The 25,883-nt window shown below is 42.1% G+C and overlaps 1 protein-coding gene across 2 annotated transcripts in view; it reads left to right on the forward strand.

Annotated features, from left to right (window-relative positions):
• The first annotated feature begins 8,183 nt into the window (after positions 1-8,183).
• Positions 8,184-25,883, forward strand: part of rel (REL proto-oncogene, NF-kB subunit) — a 40,504-nt gene continuing 22,804 nt past the window's right edge. The window contains exons 1-4 of one of the 2 annotated variants that reach the window (XM_085981423.1): positions 8,184-8,448; positions 11,546-11,587; positions 11,699-11,835; positions 13,251-13,399. In XM_085981423.1, coding sequence (XP_085837549.1) covers positions 8,334-8,448; positions 11,546-11,587; positions 11,699-11,835; positions 13,251-13,399 — 443 coding nt within the window. In that variant the 5' untranslated portion in view covers positions 8,184-8,333. The other variant, XM_085981424.1, reaches the window with a different exon arrangement.

The following is a 25,883-nucleotide window of genomic DNA, read 5'->3' on the forward strand; positions in this document are numbered from 1 at the left end:
AGAGGGCTGTCCTGTGAGAAGAGATTGTGGAGAATGGGCCTATACTCTCGAGTTTAGAAGAATGAGAGGTGATCACATTGAAACATACAAGATTCTGAAGGGGATTGACAGGGTAGATGCTGAGAGGTTGTTTCTCCTGGCTGGAGAGGCTAGAACTCGGGCATAGTCTCAGGATAAGGGGTAGGCCATTTAAGACTGAGATGAGGGAGAATTTCTTCACCCAGAGGGTTGTGAATCTTTGGAATTCTCTACGCCAGAGGGCTGTGGATGCTCTATCGTTGACGATATTTAAGGCTGAGATAGATAGATTTTTGGACTCGTGGGGAATCGAGGGATATGCAGATCGGGCAGGAAAGTGGAGTTGAGGTCCATGATCTTATTGAATAGCAGAGCCAGGTCGAGGGGGGCCATATGGCCTACTCCTGCTCCTATATTCTCATGTTCTTGCAAGGAAGCCTCATCATTATATAAATGTATTTATAAAAACAAGTTGGGTGTGCCTTTCATTGCCTTGGCTAGTCACGTCCTTTGTTTTCTTGAATGTCTTAAATCAAGTAGTGGGGTGGAGAAACATTAAAGATCTGTTATCTCTTTTTGTTAAATAGATTACAGGTCATTTTGCCAATACTTCCTTTGTTTGTTTCCCCTCCCCATTTTTTTGATTTTTATTCAAGTGCCTGTTTGCAATAGATTTTTCAGTTCTGAAGAAGGGTCCAGCTGAAACATAAACTTGTCTCTACAGATGCTAATTGAGCTGCTGTAGGTTACCAGTGGTTTTTCAGATTTCCTTACAAGAAGGATGTTTTTAGGCTTAAGCCCTACACACCCCTCCTCAACACAATTAGTCTCTTTTGCTCTTTATCTCTGCTAGGCTATATTCCCTTCTCATTGAGGTGTCTGATTGATTGGCCACTGAATTTTTACACTTTTTATAGTACAGTAGGAAGTTCTAGACAGGAAATGAAATTAAGCAAAAGAAATCTGAATATATAATATATTCAACTAGTTCTGAAACAGGGTAGAATTGTTAAAATCCTTCTTTGATACCCAAATACAGCATAAGTGCTCATTTGTGATTTCCTCATTTTCATTTTCTGCTGATTACACCATGTAACTGAATACAACTTTATCTGCTTAACATGAATTGAACCATATTTCTCAAGAGTGAGGGGGGGGGAAATAATACTAAACAGCTGTACTACATTTTAAGGGTATTTGCTGGATGTTTAAATGAAACAATTTATTAAAAAAGGTAATTATAGGATCAATTGCATGTCTACTGGTCATTGAAATGCCCAAGCATTACTTGGCCAAAATCTAAACAACTCAACAGAGAGGTAAGGACTGCAGGAAGCAATTTGCCAGGTGGTTAGAAGTCAGCAGCCAACCAGATTCGATAGCTGATGAATCTGCAGATTACACTAGTTTACATTTCAATCTGTCCATTCAACTTGGGCTTGTCATCAAACCTCCTTGGCCTCTTCTGATGGTAGTCTTGCACTCCTGGTGCGGCAGCCATAAGTGCCACTTGATGCTGATGCCCCACACCTCCAGACTGAGATTCTCCAGAATCTCAAACAGCTGTGATCCTCAAGTTTAGAATTTTTAAATAAAATATAAAACTTTCTTCTAATGTTTTTACTATGTAAAAAATCATATTTAACTTTTTTATTGAAAATATAAATCTTTTCCTTCAATGCTAGAAGCTCATTTCAGCACTTCAAAATACAATTAACATTGTGGCAGGAACACTGCTAAGCACCTGGTGTGCTGCACTTTCAATTTCTGGAGGATTCTTGCAAATGACATTCCTTATTTCCTTGCTCTATGTATGTAGGAGGCAACATTGGTATAACTACTGGCATAATGAAATGAGGGATATGTCTACAAGCGAGGAATACCAGCGTCCATCATGTGTCTCCAAGTAATTTGAATTCAGCATGCATCTGAATCTCTGACTGCCAACTAATCACATGATGGCAAACTACATCTTTCTCTTTTTCAGGGCAGAGAGGGGCATTCAGGAACATTTCCCAGCTGCTCAATGGGATCATTTACAAGTACAGATCTATGTAAATGCCTGATTAAAGAATAATCCTGGTCCCTGCACACAGTACAATAAACTACCACAGTAAATATGAAGTAAGGGACTCCTCACTTCTTTGCAAAATGTTCTATTGTTGAAGAGCGTGGGCCTGAAATGTCTTGATAGTCTAAAGTGGTGGTTATGCCAGTGGAGCGCAATGTACTTAATGCTATGTAATTTGTTAAAATAGTTGAATAAAGTGCAGTTTATATTTGTTACAAGCTTATAAATATCAAATATTTAACTGGGTGCATTACAAAACTATGCAAATAATAGACTGCTGTAGTTAGTAGACTGATGAGACAGAAGACAGTTCTGAATGTTAATCAATGATAGACAGGCCAGGAAAACTCAATACCAGCCACATACACAACAGACTGAATTTTGTACACTGGGCTACTTCATTATTATCCAGAATTGGCCCAGAAGTCACTTCATACAATTTCTGTTTGCTGCTATCCCTCATCACAGGCAAAGGCACACAGGATAGACTCAAAATGGTGGGTGTCTGGGAGGGAGAAAAAAAAAAGTTTCCTTTTACCTTGAGTTATTTCTTTGGAGAACTCTTAAATTAATAACATTATAATGTTAGCACCAATGTAGGATCTTCTGCTGGGAGGCAATGAGTCACTAGAGTAGTAAAGTTTACTTCAGAAAGGGTAAGCAGTCTTTGTGATGTAAAGAGAGGGAAAACTGCCAGGAGTGGAGCTCAGAGAAGATACTTGGCAAGAACAAGATCCAACAGCGACTCAAATATGTTGAGTTACATGATCAATGACCTTTAAATAAAAACATATGAGTTATATTGACGATGAGATAATCTGAAACAGATACATATTTTATTCTGAGTGCTAGATGAGTGCAGAAGAACTGAAAGAGAAGCTGGAGTAATTAAAGTGGAAAATCCACCCAACTTGATCTGGAGGGTAGGAAACCGGAGTCTGTTGAAAATGTCACTTATCTAGACCTAACAAGAGGTATCATTCAGATATTTGTAAATTACTATAATATATGGAGTCTGCTAGTTCAGGTAGTAGCAATGAAACAAAAGAACACCAAGTTAGTGGCTCAAATCATCAGACTACCGCTAATAAAACAGCCCTTTGGGACGACTACAAAGCTCAAGTTGAAGAATCCATTTACAATGAATGGAATAAAGTAACTTCTTGACAAACAGTCCACAAGTAATGACTTGAGAGACCTGGCTATTTGTAAGAAACATAATTGAGGCCAAATCACTGTCTAGAAAGTGCTTCATACCCAGGAAAAAGCAAACCTATCTACACAGATTTCAACCCAGGAGGGAAGAAATAGGCTTGAGGGTCTGGATTCTCCACTGCTCCTTCTTTGCCTGCTACAGGCAAATAGCAGTGGCCGGGGGGGGGGGGGTCTGGGTCCCTGCTGGATTTCCCTCCCATCTGCCCCAGTTATTACCACTTCTTGGGGCTGCCATAGGGAAGATGACAGTAGGCTGTAGGAAACAGCAGCAATGGTCTTGAGGTGCCCTCATGAAGGGGAGGGTCTTGTAGTGGCATCCTCTCCCTCCATTCTGGCTAAGGTCTACAGGGATGTTAATCTTCATGGCACCAGCCCCTTTAGCTGCCCAGCCACCTCTTCTGGTGCTGCAGCAGCATTCCCACTGCAGCAACACCAGGACTTTGCAGCTGGGCAATGGCAGGCCCCCTATGGAATCCTGCCAGGAGCCTGTCATGCATCTGTAATGCATCTCAACCCAGAAGCTGCAAGGAGTTCTGTCCCTCACCACTGCTGGGAGGTGAATCCCAGCTGAGAACTCTCCCTAAGTTATCTGAGGGGGATTGTCCATTTGGTGCATGTGGCTTAGCTCCATCAGTGTTGAGAGAAACACTGAGTAGAGACTATTTCTTGCCTCCAATAGTTTCTCCTTCGGTATAACCCACAGCTCCATCCTTGATGCCCTTCTCCTCATTATGTATATGCTACCTGTCAATGACATCATCTAGAAGCATGGATTCAGCTTCCACATGTATGCTGATGACACTCGTGATACTAGGAATCAACAGCTTTAGTAATGAGGTGAGACTAGAGAAACTGGGGATCTTTCATTATAGCAGAGAAGGTTAAGAGGAAATTTGACAGGTGTTCAAAATATGAAGGATTTTGATAAGGTAATTAGGGGAAAAAACTTTCGATTGGTGAGTGAGTTCATAACCAGGGGGCATCGGGGCATCAATTTATCATCATCAAGAGAGATAAATAAACAGAATATTTATTTTTAGGCAGAGGGTTGTTCGGGTGTGGAATTCCCACCAGAACAGTGGTGGAAGCAAAATCCATGTAATTCTGCTTACTCACACAAGTATTATAGAAAAACACTCCTGTCCAACTGCACGTCAAGGCTAAAGTTCTCCAAGAGTGAAATGCTGAGACTAAATTCAGTACTGCTCTGGTCTTTTACATTCCACTGGCCCTTCGCAGCTTGAGACAGATCTCTTGCTACTCGATTCAAAGTTTTACAATAGGCAGGAAAACCAGCCAATAAGAAAACAGCTAATCTGCTTTTGTAACCAATTACAGTCCTCATCACAGTTAACAATACTCCATTTTTGTAACCAATTACAGTCCTCGTCACAGTTAACAACACTCCCTGGTTTTGTAACCAATTACAGTCCTCGTCACAGTTACATAGAAATGTAGAAGCTAGGAGCAGGAGTAGGCCATTCGGCCCTTCGAGCCTGCTCCGCCATTCAATGAGATCATGGCTGATCATCCAAATTCAGTACCCTGTTCCTGCCTTCTCCCCATATCCCTTGATCCCTTTAGCCTTAAGAAATATATCCAACTCTTTCTTGAATATACTTAATGAACTGGCTTCCACCGCCCTCTGTGGCAGAGAATTCCACAGGTTCACCACTTTCTGGGTGAAGAAATTCCTCCTCATTTCAGTCCTAAATGGCTTACCCCTTATCCTTAGACTATGCCCTGGTTCTGGACTCCCCGGCCATCAGAAACATCCTTCCTGCATCTAGTCTGTCCAGGCCTGACAGAATTTTATAGGTTTCGATGAGATCCCCTCTCAATCTTCTAAACTCCAGTGAGTATAAGCCCAATCGACACAATCTCTCCTCGTACATCATTCCTGCCATCCCAGGTATCAGCCTGGTGAATCTTCGCTGCACTCCTTCCATGGCAAGAACGTCCTTCCTCAGGTAAGGCGACCAAAACTGCACACAATACTCAAGGTGCGGTCTCACCAAGGCCCTGTACAACTGCAGCAAGACATCCTTGTTCTTGTACTCGAACCCTCTTGCTACGAAGGCCAACACACCATTTGCCTTCTTAACCACCTGCATGCTTACCTTCAGTGACTGGTGCACAAGAACACCCAGGTCTCTTTGCACTTCCCCTTCTCCCAATTACAGTCCTCGTCACAGTTAACAATATGCCCTGTTTTTGTGACCAATTACAGTCCTCGTCACAGTTAACAATATGCCCTGTTTTTGTAACCAATTACAGTCCTCGTCACAGTTAACTACTCCGTTTTTGTAAACAATTACAGTCCTCGTCACAGTTAACAATACTCCCTGTTTTTGTGACCAATTACAGTCCTCGTCACAGTTAATAATACTCCCTGTTTTTGTGACTAATTACAGTCCTCGTCAGTTAACAATACTCCCTGTTTTTGTGACCAATTACAGTCCTCGTCACAGTTAACAATACTCCCTGGTTTTGTAACCAATTACAGTCCTCATCACAGTTAACAATACTCCCTGCTTTTGTAACCAATTACAGTCCTCATCACAGTTAACAATACGCCCTGTTTTTGTAACCAATTACAGTCCTCGTCACAGTTAACTACTCCGTTTTTGTGACCAATTACAGTCCTCGTCACAGTTAACAATACTCCCTGGTTTTGTAACCAATTACAGTCCTCATCACAGTTAACAATACTCCCTGCTTTTGTAACCAATTACAGTCCTCATCACAGTTAACAATACTCCCTGGTTTTGTGACCAATACAGTCCTCGTCACAGTTAACAATACTCCGTTTTTGTGCCATCTGCGAGTTTTAATTTTGTGCCATCTATACCCCAGCCCTGATTTATATATAAGATGAGCAATGGTCCCATTACTGACCTCTGCGTGGCACCTTAACAAACACCTTTTGAAAATCCATATACATAATATCCACTGCATTTCCTTTATCTATATATACTCTTATTACCCCAAAAAACCCTTATTACATTACACAGACATGACTTGCCTTTTAGAAATCCATGCTGGCTGTCCTTAATAAAGCCATTCCATTTTAGGTGAATATTAATTTTATTCTGTATTATAGCCTCGAGTAGTTTGCCCACTATTGATGTTAGGCTGATACCTGATAGTTACCTGATAACTATATGTTTTCTCTTTTTGAATAGAGGGCAGGTGTTACATTCGCAACCCTCCAGTCTTCTACCGCAACATTCATATTCAAGGATAGTATTCTAGAATGCATACCATCATGATTTAGTGTCTTTTAACTTTCAGTTCCACCATCTATTTTTCAGGATAACTATTGACAAGGGAGTAATACTCCTTTTGTGCCTTTTTATTCCTACTAACAGATTTTTCTGTGAAAACCAAGACAAAGTATTTATTTGGTATGTCCGCCATTCCTCTGCCCTCTAATATTTCTTTTTTTCATCTGCACTCTTTCTTCAACCATTTTACTTTTTATATGTTTAGAAAATTCTGTACGATTTCTCTTTTATGTTACCTTCCATTCTTTCTTCATACCTTGTCTTGGTCTTTTTAATATTTTTTGCTTTCCCTCAATATTTTCTATAGTCTGTTTAATTTTCATTTGTTATTAGCCCTAGATTTGTCATATGTCTCTTTTAAAGTCTCATTTTGAAGTTTTCTACTCCTTTTAAGGAACATCAGCTTTTGCTGCACTCCTTTTATTGCTTGTGGAAATACCCTAAGCATCTCCTGATTGAATACTTCCCCTTGTTTGTCCACTGTTTTATCTGGCAAATTTTCTGTTTCATTAATGTTCCCTTACCCATTACATTGCCTACATTATCAGTACAATAGACAGAGCATACAGCAATGTCAATCCAACATGAAAAGGGAGCAGAGAGAAAATGCAAAGAGTCTGGTCCAAGAGAGAGCATGTAGCTCAAGCAGCGGCAGTTAGAATGATTTAATAAGTTAAAAGGTCAGAACTTCTCTTAGGTCTAACTTCAACATCCTCGTCAAACCTGAGGACAAAGGGTTATCTCATTGAAACTTATAAAATTCTGACAGGACTGGACAGACTAGATGCAGGAAGGATGTTCCCGATGGTCGGGGAGTCCAGAACCAGGGGTCACAGTCTAAGGATAAGGGGTAAGCCATTTAGGACAGAGATGAGGAGGAATTTCTTCACCCAGAGAGTGGTGAACCTGTGGAATTCTCTACCACAAAAGGCAGTTGAGGCCAATTCATTAAATATATTCAAGAAGGAGTTAGATATATTTCTTAAGGCTAAAGGGATCAAGGGATATGGGGAGAAGGCAGGGACAGGGTACTGAATTTGGATGATCAGCCATGATCTCATTAAATAGCGGAGCAGGCTCGAGGGGCCGAATGGCCTACTCCTGCTCCTATCTTCTATGTATGGTGAAATGACCTCTGTCTAGCTGAGGCAGAATGCCGACTCTGTGATTACTCTCCTATCTCTATATGGACCATGACCCCACTATGGGACAACAAGCCGCTATTTTCCAGATGGCTACCAATCTTAACTCTCCCAGAGATCTTACCCTTACACTGCTGTAAACCCTGAAGTTTCCCAGCCCTGTTTCTACCTCACTACACCCCACTCCTCCCCGCAACATGTGCAACAGAACTCTCCTAATACATTTTTTAGCTTGCTTTTATCTTGACCCCCTTGTTCAATTTCTACCTAACTACAATTGTGACTCTCCTGATGTCTTCTGCCACTTTGAAAATGTCAGGTTCTCCAGTCCCAATCATCTCCTTTTCAACATGAACATACAGCCACTGTACACATCCATTCCTCACCAGGATAATGCCCAGACTCTCCACTTCTAATTTCAGCCGTGGTCCAACCAGTCCCCACCCACCACTGTTGTCCCCTGACCAGCTGAGCGTCTTCTCACTTTGAACCACTTCTCTTTTAATTCCAATCACTGTGGAAAATCACACGGATCTCAGCTGTGCCTGTCTTTTTGTGGAATTTAGTAGTAGTTAATTTATTTGTGAATTGTACATAATCATGAGGCTAAGTGACGTTCTCATTCTTTATTGGACAGTCACTATGATGAGTTTGAGATTTGCATTGCGGTTGGAACGTCAGCGAGTTTCTGAGGAGGCGGAGGGGAATTTCCCAGGTAAACTTTATTACAATCTCTCAGTGCCTCTTCCAGCTTTGCAACCAGGACGTTTAAGAGTGAGGACAGACGGTTAGATATCGGAATAATTCTGTGGGTTATAAAAGGAAAGCGAGATAAACAGCCATGGACGGTAAGATGAGTTATTAATGAACTATTGGGGTAGATGTGTATTTGAGCTGATGAAAATATTCTGAAATGTGCTGAAGGCTACTTGTATTATTGGCGGAACTATGTCTCTTTAAAACATCTTTAAGTCGAAATATTAATTCGATGAGTTCTGTTGCTAGCGAAGAAATCGTGCCTCTAAAAACTGGAGTATTTGGGAAGATGAGTTTGTGTTTATTATCAATTCCGAATTAAACATTCAAAAAGCGCTCTTGTAGGTCGCACTATCCCAGTACGTTTGACTTGTTCTGCTGTGACAACAGTGTTTGGGCTTCCGCCCGTGTTCAGAGAGCGGCGACTGTCTGTCTGTCTGTGTGTTTTGGAGGTTGCAGTGTGGAGAGGCGGGAGCCCGAGAGACCCCGCCACAGATGTGTCACCCTGCCGAATGCCTTAAATGTCACTGTTGCCTTTTAATATCAGAAACAGTAGGGGGAACGTTGAAGAGGTTTTCGGTACATTTTAAAACCATAAACTTGTGCGGCGAGGGCTTTATTAAACATATCACACCCAGAACCCAACAAGTGCCCTCGCTGCTTCGGCGGTTCACTGACACGGTGGAGAGAGGCTGGAGGCCGTGCCCGGCCCTGGGCGCCAACCTGCCGCATTAGCTCCTAACTCAAAGAGGAAGTGTCTAATGAAAGTAAAATGTGTTTGAAAGGTAACCTAAGTTACTGTCTGTTCATAAAATGTTTCCTGAAACTACAGATGAGACACTTCGTGAAACTATCGTGGGCGACGATGAGAGCAAAACGGCCAGAAACTTCCCTTGAGTTCACCAATTTAAACTTAAGCAAAGTGGAAGTGGGCGTATCTCTGTGTGAAGAACGAAGGACTGCTCAATGGGCACGGGGAATATTCTTGCGATTTGGTTTATAGAGCGGTTCTCTGTAATCGGATATGTGGGGACACCCCCATGTTGAGGCAGAATCTATTACTTGGATTGGTGGCGATCCCCAGGGTCTGATATTTGAAGTTAGAAAATTCTAATTGATGGTCGGGGCGGGGAGCGCTGGAGCAGAGGGCAAGTGAAGAGCAGTTTGCTACGTAGCAGCCTCATCAAAATAAAGGGAGATGATTATTTGTTAGCCAACCCCACAAGATGGGGTACTTTGTAGTAGAGAAGTGGTTCAATCCATCCTGAAAAGCGGCTCCTATTAGCCAGTTTGGAGTTGTGTTGAGAACAGATGGTGCGGACTGCGCCATCCCCCTGAGTGGGAACAGTGTGGAAATGGGAAGGCAGCCATTGATTTGATTTATTATTTAAAAAAAATAAAATGAAATCCATCTGTTTACATCCCAATCACTCGGGACACGTGATCTGCTTCCAGACCACTTCTTCGAGGCAGCCAGTAGTAGGCACTTAAGCAGCGGGGGATTTGATTGCCTATTTTCCTTTCTATGGAGAAAGGCCTCTTAGCTTCTCACACAGCAGTGTGGCAGAGAGTGGGATCCCATTGCTCTGTGCATTGGTGCTCCAGTACACTGCAGCCACTGATATCTAATGTTATCGTTAGTCTTAACATACCCAGCAAGACATTAAATAAATAGCAATTTTAGTTTAAGAAGTTTATGCCGAATACGCAGAGAAACTACTGTGAATGGCACTTGAGGCTTAAAGACACATTTTCAGCTCACTCCACGCTGTTAAAGTAATGTTCGTATCATTTGTGTTTTTAATGTGTCTGATCCTGCAGTTACTGGACAGGGTTACGACTCTGCAAAATGACCATTGCTCCTGCTGGTCACAACGTCAATCCATCAATAACTCACAAAGTGGGACATTGTAAAAACATTTCATTTAAAGTAAATGAAACTCATTGGGTGACAGTAATGCTATGTTTTCTTTCAATTGATTAGCAGTTCCTTTTATACAGCAATAAACAGTATCAAGTGAAACCATATAAGTACATCACTTGCAACAGCCTCTGTCACTGGTGGTAACTTGCACATTTTTTTAAAGTAAAAATTACTATAAAAATGCTCATACCTAAGCATGTGGACTAAAAAAACATACACAGGATACTAGAATCAACCAGTGAGAGAGTTGGACCTATACTGAGTCTGAAATTATCTGGTAGCTTGTTTCTGTGTAAACTATTGCTTCCCATTGTGTACCCTAATGTTTGGCCCAACTTCAAAACTTTTAACATTGTTATTTTTTTCCTTAAGATATGTTGGAAATCTAGCTGAACAGACAGTTACAAGCTACTATGTTTCCTCAGCTGGTCGTCTACACAAATGACCTTTCTCTAACTGTGTCTAGCTGGTGTGATTAAAAAAAACACTTATGGTGAAATCTTGCAGAGGTCATGTTCAAATTATGGCTGTCCTAACCAGTTCCTTTTGTGAATTTTTCTTTCTAATCAGATGAATTACTGAATATTCAAATACATAACACTACTACAATTAGATGATATTCAATTAGTCAGCATAGTTTGAGTTCATTTGTTACGTGTCAAAACAGTAGGTTTGTGACACAAATTCTACAAAGCTAACTTTTATAATGTAGAGAATAACTTTTATAAATACTGTATATAAAAGGAAAAAAGCCTTAAGGGAATTATTTTTGTTTTTAGTTGGTGTACATTAGCAGGACCTGCATCACTTCTGTTTGAGTGCACACCCACCTTTGGTGTGGGTGTAATTCAAGTGACCTTTAATTTTAAACTTATGTGGTTTCTTGGTGACCTCATCGGAGGGCAACACCAACTATCCGTTTAGGTCTTCATTGCCTTCCTTTAATCTCACATTATTAATTTGCCTATATAAAAATACAATCTTTGTTAACTTTAAAAAAAACTAATCTTAATTCAGGCATGTTGGGAACTGATTGCCCTTATTGCCATTCTTGAGTAGGGAGATGTGTTTATCTTTTATTCTTTGTAATAGATAATGAGCAATACTTACTTCTGGAATCTTATCTTTACAGTGCGAGGTCACCTGCCTGCTATGTCAAGGCTTCCCCTTCAAGGTAAGAGGCTTCTATCTCATATATAACTTTTGTTTCTAATTTTGTGACTGATGTGTTGTAGGGTACTTTGCTACAATTCCGTGCTGTAATTGTTTTTTTTAAAAATTTTAGGTGAACCTTGCGTTGAAATTGTTGAGCAGCCCAAGCAACGTGGAATGCGTTTCCGGTACAGGTGTGAAGGACGGTCGGCTGGTAGCATTCCTGGGGAGCACAGCACGGATAATAATAGAACATATCCTTCTATACGGGTATAACATTACAGTACATAATAAAGCAGTTTTAAGTTTTCTGTGAAAGTACCTCCTATTTCTTGTAAAATCCTTTTTAAAGCCATTAAAATAGAACAATACCTCTATGGGAACTTAAAAGCCTAATCTATTAATGCAGAAAGTAAATTCTGTTGTGTAGTGAGGTCCCAGAAGTGGCGTGAGCCGTTCCCTCTTAATCAATTTTCCAAAAAGAACATGAATGAAGTAGCTCTCAACAAGAAAGTACCCTTTACTCAATGTTGCAGAATATGGTAAATTACTCCTAAATCATTTGCTTCTAAGTACAATAACCTGTAAATTGCATCTTTCTTGATGTCTCTCCCTGATGATTCAGTTGAGAGTAGGAACTCCCTGTATGGGCAATCGAGGTTTGACTCAACATTGCACATGGTACAGAATATTGGTATGACAATGTACTGTACTACCACAGCACACTTTGTTAGATTGCTGCAATTCACCTCATTGTGGAAAGGCAAGATTTAATATGTTGCAGAAAGAAATTACCTTTATCATTGTCTATTTATAAATAACTGTCGACATAATAAATTTGAAAGTGAAACAACTAAACTAACTACATTGTACGTAATCTGCATTCTTTGAATGAAGGCATTCCTGTTCCCAGTGAGCTTAACCAAGTGTGCAGTTGGTTTTGAGCACTATCTCTGCAGTCCATTCAGTGCACTCTGAAATCTCTCACTGTTTTTGATGCCTTGTTCTGTTTCTTGGTGTTTCTGATGCTTGATTGGAGTAATTATCCTCAAGGTTAACTTTGAAAATATATTTTTAAATCAAGTATGAATTGAACTTGTAGGAGTTTAGCTGTCATGATCGCTGTTGCTGTATTAATCATTTGTACTCAAAGAACCATAATCAACTGGGAGCTAGGTGTGTTTACACCTATTTACATTAGATTCACAATGGGGGAACTCTTTACAGATATCTCTGCATGTAAATGCAGAGGCTTCTGATTTACTAAAATTGTGCCATTTATATGTTAATTTTGATAGATTTGTCGCAGGGATTAACACTGAATGTCAGAGAACCACAAAAGTATGGTAGACTACTATACTGATTTTTTTAGCAGCCTGACCATTCATAGGAGGAAGAAATGCCATAGAAGCAGCCTAAAAAGGGGAGGGAGTGGAAGACATTTCATTACATCAGCTGGGTTTATGTGACTGACTTTGTACCTTATCGACCCTGGTATAGTACTGTTTGTAGAATGGGGCTGTTTCCCAGCTGGAGACCATTTGAGTTATTCTATGCCTTTAGAATTGGCAAACCTGACTAATGAAGATGCAAAATTTAAACAAAAGGATCTACACTTGCAAAATTCCTTTGCATAGCTTATCTTATAACATTTTAGATCTGATCTGTATCTTTTATCCATGCAGGTCATTAATTATTTTGGAAGAGGGAGAGTTTTAGTTACTTTAGTAACGAAGAGCGAAACCTTCAAACCCCACCCACATGACTTGGTTGGGAAAGACTGTAAAGATGGATTCTATGAAGCTGATTTTGGCCCTGACCGTAGAATTCTGTGGTAGGTATTCAAGTATAAGCTGGAATTTTTTGTTTTGAGTTTGTCATTTTGTTTTAAGAGTGAAATATACAGGGATGTTGGTTTGATTTTGTTTCATGGTTTATTAACTATATATATTAAAAAAAATCAGGGAGCTGGGGTACCAGTTTAGTCCTCTCTGAATACAGTGATTATTCATTCACGGTTTTGTGTGGAGACACTATATTTTAGGTTGACAACAACAACTTGCATTTATATAGCACCTTTTAATGTAAAATGTCCCAAGGCGCATCACAGGCACGTAACCAGACAAAAATTGACACCGAGCCAAAGAAGGAGACGTTGGGACAGGTGACCAGAAGCTCTGTCAAAGAGGTAGTTTTTAAGGAGTGTCTTAGGGGTGAAGAGATGGAGAGGTTTAGAGAGGAAATTGCAGAGCTTAAGGCTTAAACAGCTGAAGCCATGGCCGCCAATGATGCGGTGAAGGCAGTGGGGAGATGCACAAGAGGCCACAGTTGGAGGAACGCAGATTTCTCGGAGTGTTGTAGGGCTGGAGGAGGTTACAGAGATAGGGCGGCATGAGGCCATGGAGGGATTTGAACACAAGGATGGGAATTTTAAAATTGAGGCTTTGTTGGACCAGTTGAATGAGACTTGGTGCAAGTTAGGATACCAGCAGCAGAGTTTTAGATGAGCTTAAGTTTATGGAGGATGGAAAACTGGAGGCCGGCCAGGAGAGCATTGGAATAGTCAAGTCTATCGGTAATAAAGGCATGGAGGAGGGGCAAATGTTACTTGAACTATATATTTGTTGATTATCTATGCACTGTTTCTGAGTTCTGTTTCCAGCTACTATTTAGTTAAACAGAATTCTTATAATACTTAAATCCCTCTCAATAAATTATTCTTACTTAAGATAGGATTATGGAGGAACATTGGCCTAAATGTCTGCTACATGCTTGATAGTAAACAGTAGTCACAGTACTCCAATATCAGCGCAAAGATAGCATGGTAATAGGTAAAGAGTGTAAGATTTAAAATAGGAGACCCGAGATTGAGTTGATTAACATTTGGACATCGTCTATCTAATCTGATGGGTTGGCTGGGATTATTTTGATGTACCTCGCATGTTGTCCTCTGGCAATTTGATGAGGACCAACATTGATACTTATTGTAAAGGTATTGAAAAGGAGAATGAGTGGTACAGTGGGTTAGCGCATTGTCCTTTCACATCTAGTTCCTGAATTTGTAGCCTGCCCAAACTAGTGGGATAGAAGTCTCTCTGGTTGTTCGAGTACTTTTTGAAATGAGTTTGGGCAGCCTTAACCCACTTCTTAGTGCATGTGAGCTCACCGCACAAAACTGCTCCCAATTTGGCACTAGTGTTAGCCGTGGCTCAGTAGCAGCGCCCACACCTCTGAATCAGAAGGTTGTAGGTTCAAGTCCCACTCCAGAGACTTGAGCACATAATGCTAGGCTGGCACTTCAGTACAGTACTGAGGGGGTGCTGCACTGATGAGATGTTAAACTGAGATTCTGCCTCTTGAGTGGATGTAAAAAATCCCACGGCACCATTCGAAGAAGAGCAGGGTCGTCCTCCCGGTGTCCTGGCCAACACTTATCCCACAGCCAACGCCTGAAACAGATTATCTGCTCATTTATTGCATTGCTCTTTGTGGGAGCTTTGTGTGCAAATTGGCTGTCACATTTCCCACATTATAACAGTAACTATTCTTCAAAAGTACTTAATTGGCTGTAAAATGCTTTGGGACTTCATGAGGTTGTAAAAGGCACTATATAAATTCACGCCTTTATTTCTTTAAATTGTTAATCTACCTCGAAGATGGCATAAAAATGGCTAATGTGGGAGTTGGTGACATTTATGGTGCTGCATGGCGTGCTCTTGTGAAGGTGGAGTTAAAGTAGAGTTTTGTTCACCAGTTTTTTCCCACTCCTCCTGGAAAGTTTGATACCTTACTGGAATATGATTCGATGAGTGCCTGGCACTGTTTGGTACCTCGCTGAAGTATTCTTCATGTGAGCCTTGTAAGTGAGTGTTAGCAAGCTATTTGACCAGTGGCCATCATAGCTGAGCCCAACTCCCATTTCCAGAAGAACTTACTGGATAACAATTAGGAGTGGGAACGCTGGCTAATTTCAACTGGTCACTTTGTTCAGGCAGATATACTGAATCTATGAGGGCATAGTGATTTATTGTGTTTGTAGAATTGCCAATAAAAACTGTACACAACATAGTCAGTGCGAAAAACTGCCTTCTGAGTTAGCAGTCAAGTAGAAAGTATGGTATACAGTTCTAGACTACATTAATACATCAATAGTACATTGTGGCTCCATTATACCCATTGTGTCTTCTGTTTATATGACCTGTGAGGAACATAATCTTGTTTTAAAATCCAATCCCCCAACTCCTTCCAGGCACTGACTGTTGCTGGGGTATGAGTCCGCGGGCACCAAGTACCTGGGGTATGAGTCCGCGGGCACCAAGTACCTGGGGTATGAGTCCGCGGGCACCAAGTACCTGGGGTATGAGTCCGCGGGCACCAAGTACCTGGGGTATGAGTCCGCGGGCACCAAGTACCTGGGGTATGAGTCCGCGGGCACCAAGTACCTGGGGTATGAGTCCGCGGGCACCAAGTACCTGGGGTATGAGTCCGCGGGCACCAAGTACCTGGGGTATGAGTCCGCGGGCACCAAGTACCTGGGGTATGAGTCCGCGGGCACCAAGTACCTGGGGTATGAGTCCGCGGGCACCAAGTACCTGGGGTATGAGTCCGCGGGCACCAAGTACCTGGGGTATGAGTCCGCGGGCACCAAGTACCTGGGGTATGAGTCCGCGGGCACCAAGTACCTGGGGTATGAGTCCGCGGGCACCAAGTACCTGGGGTATGAGTCCGCGGGCACCAAGTACCTTTCAGTATCTAGCCTGCTGGTCATTCTTCATGTGAAGCTTAGACGATGAATGTCATAGGATTTTGAACTGTGGAAACTATCCACAGCCAAGTCTCATTCTGTCTATTTCCCCTCACCCCCGTGACAAAATACACAACAAAATCTTGCATTTATATGGCGCCCTTAATGTAGGGAATTGAGCCAAGGTACTCCGAAGACGTGTAATAGACAAAAATGGAAGCCAAAACAAAGAAGGAAGGGCGGCCAAAAGTTTGGTCAAAGAGGTATGTTTTAAGGAGAGCCTTAAAGGAGAAAAGAGATGTGGATAGGAGAGAATTCCAGAGTGTGGGGCCACCAATGGTAGGGCGAAGTGAGGGGAGATTCATACAATGCTAGAGTCCGAGGAATGGTGAGTTCAAGGGGTTGGGGGGTGGGGGTGGCAATGGGGGCTGTGCTCTGATTACAATAGGTAAGAGCAGAACCATACGAGGTTAATCCCACTGAGCTGCGGAATGGAGGAAAAGCGTTGGAGGAGGGTGCAGTGGTCAATCATGTCAAAGGTTGCAAAGAGGTCGAGGAAAAACAAGGAAGATGTACCACGGTTACAGTCAAATGATCGGGAAAATTGAAAAATAAATCCATAAGGACATCTCAAATCTAAAGATTGACTACTTTTTTCAGTAAGTCATTGAGTTAGTATGAATTTTTAGGTTAAGTTGCTTACTCCATGTGACAAGAATATTCAGGGTTAATGGTTGTTGTATGGAATGAACTGCTGGCTGTGTCCCTTTTAATTTGGCAGTTTTTTTATGTTCACCTCAGCATGCAGACAGCACCTTAGTTCAACATCTCATCCAAAAGATGGCACCTCCGATGTAGACGTCCCTCAGTGTTGGTCTAGATTATGTGTATAAATCCATAAAGGAGCTTGCACCTACAGCCTTCTGAGTCAGAGGCAAGAGTGCTTCCAAAATCGGCATGTGTTCTTCCTGTTGTTTGTTGGGTGAGAAGGACCAGGAAGAACAGACAAAATATATATATTTTTAAACTGCAGTGAAGTGAAGTAAGCAATGTGTCATGAAGCTATAGGACAGTTTAACATCTGTCATTCCCTATGTGGGGAGTTCCCAAGTTCAATAGCAAAATACTGCAGATGTTGGAAATCCGAAATAACAACAGAAAATGCTGGAAAAACTCAGCAGGTCAGGCAACATCCGTGGAGAGAAATTTGAGTTGACGTTTCGGGTTTGACCCTTCTTCAAAACTGGAGAGAAAAGGAACTAGATCGAAGGCAGGGCTGCGATCGGACAAAAGAATAAAAGAACCAAAAGAAGTAAAAGAGATTAGAAGCTAGACGAGATGGTAATATGCTGGGATTAGGTGTAAAGTGTACTGGCAGGGCAAAAGATAGCTGCCAGGTGTGAGAGAGAAACAAAAGGAAAGGGGGGGGGGGAGGAAAGGAGTGGAAAAATATAAATAAAAATGAAATAGGGGCCGAGGTTATGATCTGAAATTGTTGAACTCGATATTGAGACCGGAAGGCTGCAGAGTGCCTAATCGGAAGATGAGGTGCTGTTCCTCGAGTTTACGTTGAGCTTCCGTGGAACAGTACAAGAGGCCAAGGACGGTGAGGTCCAAGTGGGAATGGAGCGGTGAATTGAAATGACAGGCGACCGGAAGCTCGGGGTCACCCTTACGGACTGAACGGAGGTGTTCCGCAAAGCGGTCACCCAATCTGCGTTTGGTCTCCCCAATGTAGAGGAGACCGCATCGTGAGCAGCGAATACAGTATACTAGATTGCGAGAAGTACAAGTAAATCGCTGTTTCACCTGGAAGGGGTGTTTGGGGCCCTGGACAGTGGGAAGGGGGGAGGTATAGGGGCAGGTGTTACATCTCCTCCGCTTGCACGGGAAGGTGCCAGGCGAAGGTGAAGGGCTGTTTGGGGTGATAGAGGAGTGGACTAGGGTGTCTCGGAGAGAGCGGTCCCTGCGGAATGCTGAAAGGGGAGGGGAGGGGAAGATACGTTTGGTGGTGGGATCACTTTGGAGGTAGCGGAAATGCCGGAGGATGATCCGTTGAATGTGGAGGCTGGTGGGGTGAAAGGTGAGGACAAGGGGAACCCTATCGTGGTTCCGGGAGGGAGGGGCAGGGGTGAGGGCAGAGGTGCGGGAGATAGAACTGACACGGTCGAGGGCAGTGTCAACCACGGTAGAGGGGAATCCTCGGTTGCGGAAAAAGGAAGACATGTCTGAAGCACTGGTGTGGAAGGTGGCATCGTCGGAGCAGATACGGTGGAGGCGGAGAAACTGGGAGAATGGAATAGAGTCCTTACAGGAAGCGGGGTGGGAGGAAGTGTAGTCCAGGTAGCTGTGGGAGTCAGTGGGCTTGTAGTAGATATTGGTCGGTAACCTATCCCCAGAGATGGAGACGGAGAAGTCGAGGAAGGGAAGGGAAGAGTCAGAGATGGACCATGTGAAGGTGAGGGAAGGGTGGAAATTGGAGGCAAAGTGAATGAAATTGTCAAGTTCGGGGCGAGAGCAGGAAACGGCACCGATACAGTCATCAATGTATCAGAAAAAGAGGTGAGGGAGGGGACCCGAGTAGGACTGGAACAAAGATTGTTCCACATAGCCCACGAAAAGGCAGGCATAGCTAGGACCCATGCGGGTACCCATGGCAACACCTTTGATTTGGAGGAAATGAGTGGAGTTAAAGGAGAAGTTGTTCAATGTGAGAACAAGTTCAGCCAGGCGGAGGAGGGTCGTGGTGGATGGGGACTGGTCGGGCCTCTGTTCAAGGAAGAAGCGGAGCGCCCTCAGACCATCCGGGTGGGGGATGGAGGTGTAGAGGGATTGTACGTCCATGGTGAAAAGGAAGCGGTTGGGGCCAGGAAACTGGAAACTGTTAAAGTGGCGGAGGGCGTCCGAAGAGTCGCGGATGTAGGTGGGAAGAGACTGGACAAGGGGAGAAAAGATAGAGTCAAGATAGGAAGAGATAAGTTCCGTAGGGCAAGAACAGGCTGAAACGATGGGTCTACCAGGGCAGTCCTGTTTGTGGATCTTGGGAAGGAGGTAGAAGCGGGCTGTGTGGGGTTGGGGAACTATGAGGTTGGTGGCAGCGGGGGGGAAGATCTCCAGAGGAGATGAGGTCAGTGACAGTCTTGGAAACGGTGGTTTGATGTTCGGTAGTGGGGTCATGGTCCAGGTGGAGGTAGGAGCAGGTGTCGGAGAGTTGGCGTTCAGCTTCCGCTAGGTAGAGGTCAGTACGCCAAACAACAACAGCACCACCCTTGTCAGCGGGTTTAATGACAATGTCAGGGTTGGATCTAAGAGAATGGAGTGCTGCAAGTTCAGAGGGAGGTAGGTTGGAGTGAGTGAGGGGAGCAGAGAAATGGAGACGGCCGATGTCACGTCGGCAGTTAGCGATGAAAAGATCTAGAGAGGGTAAGAGGCCAGGGGGAGGGGTCCAGGTAGAATGGGAATTCTGCAAGCGGGAGAAAGGGTCAGTTGTGCGGGGGGAAGACTCCTGGCCAAAGAAGTGGGCACGGAGACGAAGGCGGCGGAAAAAGAGCTCAGCATCGTGCCGAGCTCGAAATTCATTGAGGTGGGGGCGTAAGGGGATGAAGCTCAGGCCTTTGCTGAGGACTGATCGTTCAGGGTCAGAGAGTGGAAGGTCAGAGGGGATAGTGAACACACGGCAGGGGGTGAGATTGGGAGAAGGGGGGTCAGAGGAAAGTGAAGGGGAAGAAGGTTCCGGAGGGGCGTTGGTGTCCAAGAGTTGATGAAGCTTGCGATCCTTGACATCGGAAAGTTCAGCTGGGTGATCAGGGGCGGCAGCAAATGAAGGGAAGGGTGTTTCCCCATAGAGAGAAATAAATCAGCATGTTAGTCACACTGGGCTGGGCGTGTAGTCCTCCAGTAGCTGGTTCCTGAACAGCATTGGCAAAGGTTCAGGAGAAGATAGCCTGCCTGGCCTCTGTGGTATGAACCCAAGAAGGGGGCTGTAAGCACTATAAAGCCAGTCATATTTCACATTCTATCTGTATATCCTTATATATTGTTTAGTCAGGCATTATGGATGACTGATTTTACTGAAAGTTCTCCTTGATTTTTAATGGGAAGACTTAATAGTAGATAACTAGAAAGTCATTGTCTTGGTTACATAGCGATGGACCGTGATGATCTTTTCTAGTCTGTTATCTGATGTTCCAAAATCTAAATGGAACAAGGCCGAGAGGAGGGGATGCCTATTTAAAAACTATAGTGGTGCTGGCAGCCAGAAGAGTGTCTGCTGCAGTCAGCTCCTAGGAAGCTTGTTCTTTTGCTCATTTTCTTTCTCTCAAGCTTTTGAATAAGGACTATAAACACCAATTATTATTGCTGTTGGGATGAAGTGGAATAATAAAATTTATTAGAGAGCTTTGCAGAACCTTTTCCTTCGTGAAACGGCAAATTTTATATGGTCTTTGGAAAGAATGGGCTTCATCTGTCAAATTAACTTTTCTAGGTCCATGATTTATGTACTTGACCAGTCAGCTCTTTCATTTTACATGCACTGTTGTGAAAAAAGCCTCGTTGAATAAATTGTACAAATTTGTATTGAAAAATCCAACTCCCGAGCATACACATACAATTGAGATTATAAATTATCTTGCAATTGGCACTGTTGCCAAAATGTTGCCTTTGGTGTTTCAAATGAGGCATTGCATTTATCCAGAATCTAAATATGGCCAGTTTGAAACTAATCCTAATCTTGTGAAACTTTACTTAATGAAAATTTACCTTACTTTAACCAATCAATTTGCTGATATGAAATCATGTCATAAACTTGTCCACCATGCTAGTAATATCTTCAAAAAGATTCCAGTAGGTTCATTAAGCATGACTTCCCTTTCTTGAATCAATACTGACTTGTTTTGACAAGTTATATATGTTTCCAACTGTTTCTTTAAAATTGTTTTGAGTTTCCCTACCACCATAGTTTCTAGATATGTCTCGCGATCCTTTTGTAAACCAATGTTAGCCACTTGTCCAATCCTCAGGAGTTTCTCCTAAATACAGCACAGTTAGTTAAATGTCACTATCTTTTATTTCCAAAAGTTCACTGCATGATTTAAGACCCATAATGGTATGATGTCATACCGCACTTAACCATAGGCAGTGTGGGAGGGGATTGTATTGTATTTTGTAAAAAAGTTTTTAAAAAAAGAACTGAAAACATAAAAATCTACAATTGCCCAAAGGTGAAACTGAAAAACACCTAGGTGTTTAACTTGGCAGTAAACAAGTCTAATCCCTGTGGAGCAGCAATCAACAAAGCAAAAAGAATGCTGAGCTACATTGCTAAATCAGTAGATTGCAAGTCATGGGATGTCGTGCTTACACTGTTCAATGCTCTGGTTAGACGACATCTCGAGTTCGATGTCCAGTTTTGGTCATCAAGATGCAAGGGAGACAACCAAGCATAGGTGGCGGTGCATTGAAGAGCCACAAAGCTAATGCTTAGGTTGATTTATAAAAGCAGATTGTAGAAACTCTTTATCTTTGAAAGCAAGTGACTAAGAGGGTACTCGGAGATATGTAAAGTAGTGAACCATATGCAAAAGGTAAATCTGAAACAAAGCTTCAAGTTACGCCATTATAGTAGGAGAAAGGGGTAAAGGTTCAAACTGGCAAAAGTCAATTTTAGGACTGATGGCAAGAAGATCTAAATACAGTGGTCAACACATGAGTGGACTTGTGGGTGGGCGGTGGGATAGAGGCAAAAACCTTGGAATTATTTGAATGCCGTGAAGATGTTTTCTAGGTGGATGAGCTAAGACAGGCTGAATGCCCTTATCTGTATTCCTCTGAAGATCTTGTGAATAGCAAGAGCAAATGGTGTCTTATTAAATTGGGTCATAGGCTGGAATGATAACACGATGACCTCTGAGGTATTTCCAGGCTCTTGGATTCTTGTTGCACACAATCTATTTCACTGTTAAATCTCATTTGGGCAGCCATTTTTTGCAATAAAATTGTAAATTATTCCTGAGAGTGAAACAAAATTGGCCACCAGACAGTGTTGCTAACTATCTTTCATTTGACCACTTGATTCTTTCTCAGCTCTTTATTTCCAGATAATTCTCTGGCCATTTATTTATTCCTTGATTTACCATTGCCTCGGTTGTCTATGCCCATTGTCTGTATTCTTCTTGTTGCCTACAAAGGAATTTTTTTTTTTAACATGAAAAGCTAAGTTAAAATATATTCTACAAAGCATGTACTTTCCTATATCTTGTATTTACCCTCTACTACTCTCCTAACAACATCAGGGTGTACAGGAGATCCAGCACTTGCACAAACCTTGGGATTGTTCTTATCCCTTAGTTTTCCAGTGTATTTCCTGTTTGGTTACATACATGCATTCATTTGTTTAAATTTTAGTCTGTTTTGTTATTTGTTTTGTCAGTATCTGGGGGAGGGGGGTGGGGGCAGAAATAATATTGTGTAGGACCCTTCACCAGAACATTCTGAAGGATCTACTCTAAACATTAACCTATCTTTCTCTTTCAGATGCTGTCCAATCTGCTGTACATTTCCAGCATTTTCTGTTTTTATTTCTTCTTTTCCCTTGCTACATTGTCTAGCTCCCTAAATTATTATGGCGTCTCTGCGTTATTTTTAGCACTCTGGTTAATACGTTTACTTCAAATTCCTGTGTACTATTTTAGCTAGGACTTTAAAAGAGCACACACAGAAATTTGATATAAGTGCATTAAAAAATAGCACAAAGGAATTTCAACCCTCGTGTCTATTAAATGAAACTTTTTCATTCACAATACTACTTGACAGCTGGGCTTGTTTACAGTGTGACTATTGTGTTGTTTTGAAGAAACTGTAATGTGAATCATTGATTTGCAGAGGAGGGGAAGTTTTTATAACTGTAATCAATGCCGTCTTATAAATTGCTTCTGAAATGATTCAGAGCTTCACCTTGACATCATTTATCCAGTGTTGGGTTTCTTTAATTCCCAATTCATACCTCAAAATGTAGTTACAAAGGGAATATTTTAGTTTTCCTTAGTTGTAGAGATTACTCATTTGTATTACAATGATTTATATTGTCACTATTCTAATCCAGATTGCATTTGAAAGCTTAAATTTACACTTTTTCTCAAGCATTTCATTTTATAAATGAGAAACTTTGTGCAGCTTTACAAAATTGTGAAAAATACTTAAATTTACTCTAAATAAGTTAAATATTGAAGCAGCACCTGTGTTTATGTAAACAGATTGACCTTGTATATCATACAGTTGGTTGAGTCAATTTTAAAATCCAAACTCGTGAAGAAAAGTATAATGGCATGCACGTAAATTGATTTCCTTCAACTGTCCTGTCATAAGTTAGAGTCAAACATTTATTCTTCATGGTACTTAATTCTATTTCATTATAAGTATGTTTTCTGTTCTGCACTGTTAGTATGTATAAAAATGTTAAATATATATCATAAGTGGAGTAAATGTAACATTTTAAGATGTTTGTCTTAAAAGTCACAGGAATGTGAACAAAGAACTGAGTGGAGGGCTTTGTGACCATTACTGGGTTTATTTACTGCAGGAACATTAAACGAGAAGAAAATTCCAACAATATTGCTTGATTCCATTTAGTTAAAATAGTTAAATTCCATGCAAAATAAAGAGGGTAGTCAAAGGAAGGGTGGGGCCAATTAGGGACAAAAAGGTCATCTTGTGGAGGTAGAGGGCATGGCTGAGGTACTAAATGACTACATCAGTCTTCACTAGAGAAGTGGATACTGCTAATGTAGCAGTAAAAGAGGAGTCAGTAGCAATATTGGATAGGATAAAAATAGAGGTACTTAAAAGGTTGGCAGTCCTCAAACTAGAAAAGTCACCTGATGGGATGCATCCTAGGTTATTGAGGGAAGTAAGGGTGGAAATTGCAGAGGCTCTGGCCCCAATCCTCCTTGGATATGGGGGTGGTGCCAGAGGACTGGAGGATTGTAAATGTTACACTCCCGTTTAAAGAAGGGGAGAGGGGTAAACCTGGCAACTACATTCAACCAACATTCCCCGCAAGGCGTGTGGGCACGTGGCCGCGCATCAATCCGGAGGTCCCATGCAGGCTGCTCACAAGCTGTTGCCACTGGAAGAGATACTGCGCATGCACGGCCGTGCGGCAAATTTAAAGGAACTGCGCACAAAAAAGAAAATTAGAGGGAACATTGCATGCAACTGCAGACCAGTCAACCCTAATTTTTTTAGAGGCAATAATCTGGGACAAAATTAATTGTCATTTGGAAAAGTATGGGCTAATAAATGAAAAGTCAGCACGGATTTGTTAAAGGCAATTTGCCTTTGACTAACTTGATCGAGTTCTTTGACGTAACATAGAGGGTTGATGAAGGTAGTGTGGTTGGTGTGTATATGGACTTTCAAAAGGCATTTGACAAAAGTACCACATAATAGACTTGTTAGAAAAATTAAAGTCCATGGTATTAAAGGGACAGTGTCTGAATGGATACAAAATTGGCTAAGGGACAGAAAGCAGAGAGTAGCGGTGAACGGTTGTTTTTCAGACTGGAGGGAAGTGTACAGTGGCGTTCCCAGGGATCGGTATTAGGGCCACTGCTCTTTTTGATATATATTAATGACCTGAAGTTGGGTATACAGCGCATAATTTCAAAGTTTGCAGATGATAGAAACTTGGAAATGTAGTAAACAATGAGGAGGATAGTAACAGACTTCAGCAGGACATACAGATGGATAAAATGGGCAGGCACATGGCAGATGAAATTTAACGCAGAAAAGTGTGAAGTGTTGCATTTGGTAGGAAGAATGAGGAGAGGCCATATAAACTAAATGGGAACAGAGGAACCTTTGGGTGTACGTACACAAATCCTTGAAGGTGGCAGGACAATTTGAGAAGGCTGTTAAAACTGCATGTGGGATTCTTGGCTTTTAAACGGAGACCTAGAGTAGAAAAGCAAGGAAGTTATGCTAAACCTTTATAAACCACTGGTTAGGCCCCAGCTGGAGTATTGTGGCCAATTCTCAGCACCACACTTTAGGAAGGATGTCAAAGTTTTAGAGAAACTGCAGAGGAGGAAAGGTTGAGCAGGCTGGGCCTATACTCATTGGTATTTAGAAGAATGAGGTGTGATCTTATTGAAACATATAAGATACTGAGGGGGCTCGACAGGGTAGATGCAGAGAGGATGTTTCCCCTCTTGGGGAAATCTAGAACTCGGGGGCACAGTTTCAGAATAAAGGGTCACCCATTTAGAACTGAGATGAGGAGGAACTTCTTCTCTGAGAGTTGTAAATTTGTGGAATTCTCTGCCCCAGAGAGCTGTGGAGGCTGGGCCATTAAACACATTTAAGGTGGAGATAGACACATTTTTGCAAGATAAGGGAGTGAAGGCTTATGGGAAGTGGCTTTGAGCCCAAGATCAGCCATGATCTTATTGAATGGCGGAGCAGGCTCGAGGGGCCAAGTGGCCTATTCCTGCTCCTGTTTCTTATGTTCTGATGACTTACTGGAATGGTACTAGGGAAGCAGGACTTCAGTTACATGGAGAGACTAGAGAAGTTG

This window comes from Somniosus microcephalus, chromosome 3 (genome assembly GCF_052327205.1).
Source record: "Somniosus microcephalus isolate GS21.2 chromosome 3, FLI_Smic_1.0, whole genome shotgun sequence".
NCBI classification, from domain to species: domain Eukaryota; kingdom Metazoa; phylum Chordata; class Chondrichthyes; order Squaliformes; family Somniosidae; genus Somniosus; species Somniosus microcephalus.